The 5000-nt window shown below is 38.8% G+C and overlaps 1 protein-coding gene across 1 annotated transcript in view; it reads left to right on the top strand.

The window, feature by feature from the left end:
* LOC113824014 (nuclear receptor subfamily 2 group E member 1) overlaps positions 1 to 5000 on the top strand; it is a gene marked incomplete in the record, with an annotated part of 46611 nt that overhangs the window by 14280 nt on the left and 27331 nt on the right. Inside the window, 1 exon segment of the mRNA XM_070142869.1 lies at positions 3447 to 3587. Coding sequence (XP_069998970.1) covers positions 3447 to 3587 — 141 coding nt within the window.

The raw sequence follows: 5000 nt of genomic DNA, 5'->3' as shown, positions 1-5000 counted from the left end.
GTGTATGTGTGTGTGTGCGTGTGTGTGTCTGTGTGCCTGTGTATGTGTGTATGTATATGTTAGTGTTTGCTTGTGTGTGCATCCATATATACGTAATAGAATGATGATCATGATGATAATAACATTAATGACAATGATAATAATAGTGATAATAAAAATAACTAGCAGCACTCAGAGAGCGCATACCTCCGCCAAGGCAATATGACCACTGATACAACAGAAATATTCACACTTACAGAATTACATTAAAATCACCTCTTTCTCAAGTACACGGGTGTTTCCCCATCTCATAATGCTGATGAATCATTTTAAAAATTCCTAGATCCGGATCGTCACTAAAATTTAATAGCATCTCAAGTTGGGCAAAGACACACCTGAGGTAAAAAAAAAATAATAATAATAATAAAAAGAATAAATTAATAAGAAATAGATAATGATAATGAATAAATTAATCATAAAAATCTGTTCATAACTTTTTGAGTTGAGGGGTTGCCTTAACCTAATTTAGGACTGACTCTGTAACTGGTGGACTGACTGACTGACTGACTCTGTAGCTGAAGGTCTGACTGAGTGACTGACTCTGTAACTGGTGGACTGACTGACTGACTGACTTTGTAACTGGTGGACTGACTGACTGACTGACTCTGTAACTGGTGGACTGACTGACTGACTCTGTAACTGGTGGACTGACTGACTCTGTAACTGGTGGACTGACTGACTGACTCTGTAACTGGTGGACTGACTGACTCTGTAACTGGTGGACTGACTGACTGACTCTGTAACTGGTGGACTGACTGACTGAACGGGGGCACTAATTGATGGACTGACTGACTGACTGAATGGCTGAGTGACTCTAGCTGAAGGGCTGATACTAGTGATACCAGTAATAGTAGTAATATAATGATGATAATGATAGTGATAATGATGATGGTAATGATGATAATATTACTATTAATAATAATAGTGATAACAATGATAATAGTAATCATGATAATGGTAGTAGTAGTAGTAATGATAATGATAATTATTAGTAGTAATAATGATAATAATAATAATGACAATAATAAATTATAAGGATATGAATGATAATCATAACAATAATAATCATTATAATAACAGCAGAGATGATAATGATTATAATGATGCTAGCGATAATAAGGATAATGATAACAATAATGATAATATCAATGATAATAATAGTAATAATGATAATAATAACAATAATGTTTATAATAATACTGACGCTCTTTTTTTCGGTTTTAAGTCAATTTCTTGATCTCCCTCACTCCTCCCTCCCCCTCTCCCCCCTCTCCCCCCCTTCACTCCACACCCCCATCACCTCCTCCTCCTCCCCGTCTCCTCCCCCCCCTCCCCTCACCCCATCGATCAGCATTGCTAATCAATTGCAGAATTATTACCCTAGCACGTGTTCATACTTCATTGTCTAATGTTATTGCAAGGGATGCAACATACGCACACACGCACATGTAAGCAAACGGTTATATGTGTGTGTGCGTGTTTTGCGGTGTTCGTGTGCGTGTGTGTGTGTCCGTAATGATAATCTTTGTCTTTTTCGTGTGTGTGTTTTCGTTTAATCTTTTAGTGTATCGTTTATTGCTTTATTTTCCTCTTTTTCTTTTTTTGTGTTTTATACTTTTTTTTCGTCTTTTCTTTTCCTTTTAATGTCTGTTGCTTTATATTCCTCTTTAACCTTTTTGTGTATTATTCTTTTTTTCCTTTTTTTCCTTTCTTTTTTATGTCTATTTCTTCATTTTCCTCTTTATTTTTTTGTGCATTACGTTTTTTTTATATAATGTCTATCGCTTCATTTTCCTCTGTAAGTTTTTGTGCATTATGTTTTTTTTTTTTTTTTGCTTTTTTTCTTTTCCTTTTTACTGTCTATCGCTTTATTTTCCTCTTTAACTTTTATTGTGTGTTATACTTTTTTTCCTTTTCTTTTTAATGTCTATTGCCTCATTTTCCTCTTTAAGTTTCTGTGTATTATGTTTATATCTTCTTCTTCTTTTTCTTTTCTGTTATTTTTAATGTCTGATAATAACTTCTCGCAATTCGCTCTTTCGTCTCCGGTTCTCTGGCCCGTTTTGCATGTTAGGAGTTATTTCCAGTTATTGGAGTTATTCATGCGGTAGTGTGGTTGTTATTGCTGTGAGGTATAAACTGGCTTTTGTTGTTTATGGTTTTGTTGATATTTTTGTGATCATTTGTACGTTTTATTACCCTTTTTTTCTTTTCTTTATTTTTTTTATTCTTTTATTTATCTTTTTTTTTTTTTTTTTTTTTTTTTTTTTTGCTAGACATATAATGGTAACTTTTTATTGTCATTATCATGCTTTTGTTGATATTCTTTGTGATTATTTCTGCGTATTATGCCCTTTTTTGCTAGACATGTAATGATAACTCCTATTGTCATTATCATACTTTTTGAATCATCATTACCGTTTTTGATTATCATGACCGTTGTTTTGACGAAGCTCTTGTTATCTTATCTTGTACCACAAAGGTATAATATCGCAAAGCACGATCTCTGAATATAGAGGGAATGTTGCACCAGTCGCTCAGTACAAACAAAAGTCGCGCGATTTTGTCGCTTGACCGTCTCGTGAAAGTCGCTCGACAGTTGCGCGACTCCCGAGTGAAGATTGAGACATACGCTTTTACACTTTCAGTTGTGTTCTGTCTTACTGAATATGGGAGACGTAAATAATTTGAAACTGTCATGAAATATTTGGTAGATAACCCAGAGACAATAACCCTGTCTCTGCCCTGTCGTCCGATAACCGCGAGACCTTATCTCCAGTGTCTCGGAACAGCAAAGATACGCTGATGTGTGACAGTTTGTTGACTTGTATGCTAGTGTGTGCGAGGATCCATGCTTATAGTTATTATTTTTAGTCTCAATCAATACTGATGCTCATATTATTGACGTCGTTATGCTTCTTATTACTGCCACCACAATTTTATCATCAGCTTTATATTCGTAATTTCATCAGCTGATTCGTTTTACAACATTGTTTTCTTCTTTATTGCTCTTTCGGTATTTCATCACATTTCCCTTTCTCCTGTCTCGCTATCCTACCTTATACGTCTTCTTTCTCTCTTCTCTCTTTTTCCCCCCCTCCATTCTTTACCACCAAATTTTCTTTATTTATGTCATCCCTTTCCTTCTCCCTACTTTTCTCTTCTCTCTCTTCCTCTCTCCTTTCTTCTCTCTACCACTAAATCTTCTTTATCAATTTCATCCTTCTCCTTTCCTCGCCCTCTCTCTCTTCCCTCTCTCCAATTTTACCACCAACTCTTCTTTATCCATTTCATCTCTTTCCTTCTCCCTCCTTTTCTCTTCTCTCTCTTCCTCTCTCCATTCCTCTCTCTAACACCTGTCAGCCATTCCCCAATTAACGATCTTCCTCCTGCTGCGCCTCCTTCAGGAAGGACCCTCCCCGTGCCTGTGCTGTGCCAGGTGTGCGGCGACAAGTCCTACGGGAAGCACTACGGCGTCTTCTGCTGCGACGGGTGTTCCTGCTTCTTCAAACGCTCCATCAGGAAGGGCGTGAACTACTCCTGCATCTGTAAGGTCTTTGGGTTGTTGCTTGGGGAGGGGGGGGGATAGGGAGGGGGAGGGGGAAGGTGGGGGGGACTTAAGGGTGGGGGTATGAGGGTTGCTTGGGGGGAGGGGGAGGGTTGGGGGGTACTTAAGGGTGAGGGTATGAAGGTTGGGTGGGGGAGGGGTATGAGGGTTAGGTTGAGGGGAGGGGAAGGGGAGGGTGGGGTGAGGAGGAGAGGAGAGGGTGGGGGAGGGGGAGGTTGTGGAATAAGGGGTAGGGGGAATGGGTGATATGAGGAGGTAAGGAATGAGGAAGAGAGATATAACGAGGGAGAGGGAAATAGAGAGAAGGAGATAAATAGACTGACAGACACAGAGATAGAGATGGGTAAACCGATAGATAAATAGATAAATAGAGAGCGCTAGCGAGAGAGAGAGAGAAAGACAGGATGGAAGAAAAATCAGAGACGGTGAAATAAAAAGAGTGAGAGCCTGCGAAAAAAAACGAGAAAATGAGAAAAGCGATTAGACTCCGCAAGCTCTATCAATAATGACAAACTCACGATAATCAAAAACACCCATAATCACACTAACATATCACAAACTGCAATTTCTCTCTCGGTGATAAACGTCACATATTTAAATCGGACGAAATAATTAGAATCGATGTTATTGCGCCATCAGCAGCTTTATCGACCGAACACTCCGTCACCGAAACTTTCCCGCGCAAACTGAAATTATCTTAAATTATACCTCCTTCTCCTTTTGTTTTTGCGCCGTCGGAAGAGGGAGAGGGGGGGAGGGAGGGAGAGAGAGAGAGAACGAAATAGAGAGAGAGAGAGAGAGAGTTTACGATATCAGAAGAGAATTAGAGAACGAGAGAGAGAGACAGAGACAGAGACAGAGAGACAGAGACAGAGACAAACAGACAAACCGATAGAGACAGACAGACAGAGAGAGAGATGGAAAAAAAATAAACGCATATTATCGTCTTTTCCTACTATGATTATTGATAAGGTATTCGCACATAATTTCCCTCGGAAATTATTTTCACCGCGACGATAGCACGGGAGAGGGGGGGGGGGAGGACCGGTGTAGACCCGCGGTTAAATTCACAGCAAATTCCCAATCCTTTGAGAAATTAAGGTAATAAAAAAATACATATAAAAAGATCAGCAGAGTAATGTCTTTTCTCTTTTTCTTTCTTTTTTTTCAATGTCTTTTCTCTTTTTCTTTCTTTTTTTATTTTTATTTTTTTGGCGTCACGGAGGTCACCATGCGCGTGCAGAAGTGATGCATATTTTTGCCCCGAATGTGTTATTTATGTCTTGCTCAATTCTTTCTTGTTCCTCGCTCAAGAATCTTGCCCTTGGATTGCTCCGTGGTCTTGTTGGGTTAAAATTCGAGTGAGTTTTTTTTCTCTCTCTTTCTATTTTTT

The sequence above is a fragment of the Penaeus vannamei genome, chromosome 30 (genome assembly GCF_042767895.1).
Source record: "Penaeus vannamei isolate JL-2024 chromosome 30, ASM4276789v1, whole genome shotgun sequence".
Lineage (NCBI taxonomy): Eukaryota > Metazoa > Arthropoda > Malacostraca > Decapoda > Penaeidae > Penaeus > Penaeus vannamei.
The sequence above is the reverse complement of the archived record's forward strand: the minus strand, read 5'-3'. Positions and strand labels throughout refer to the sequence as shown.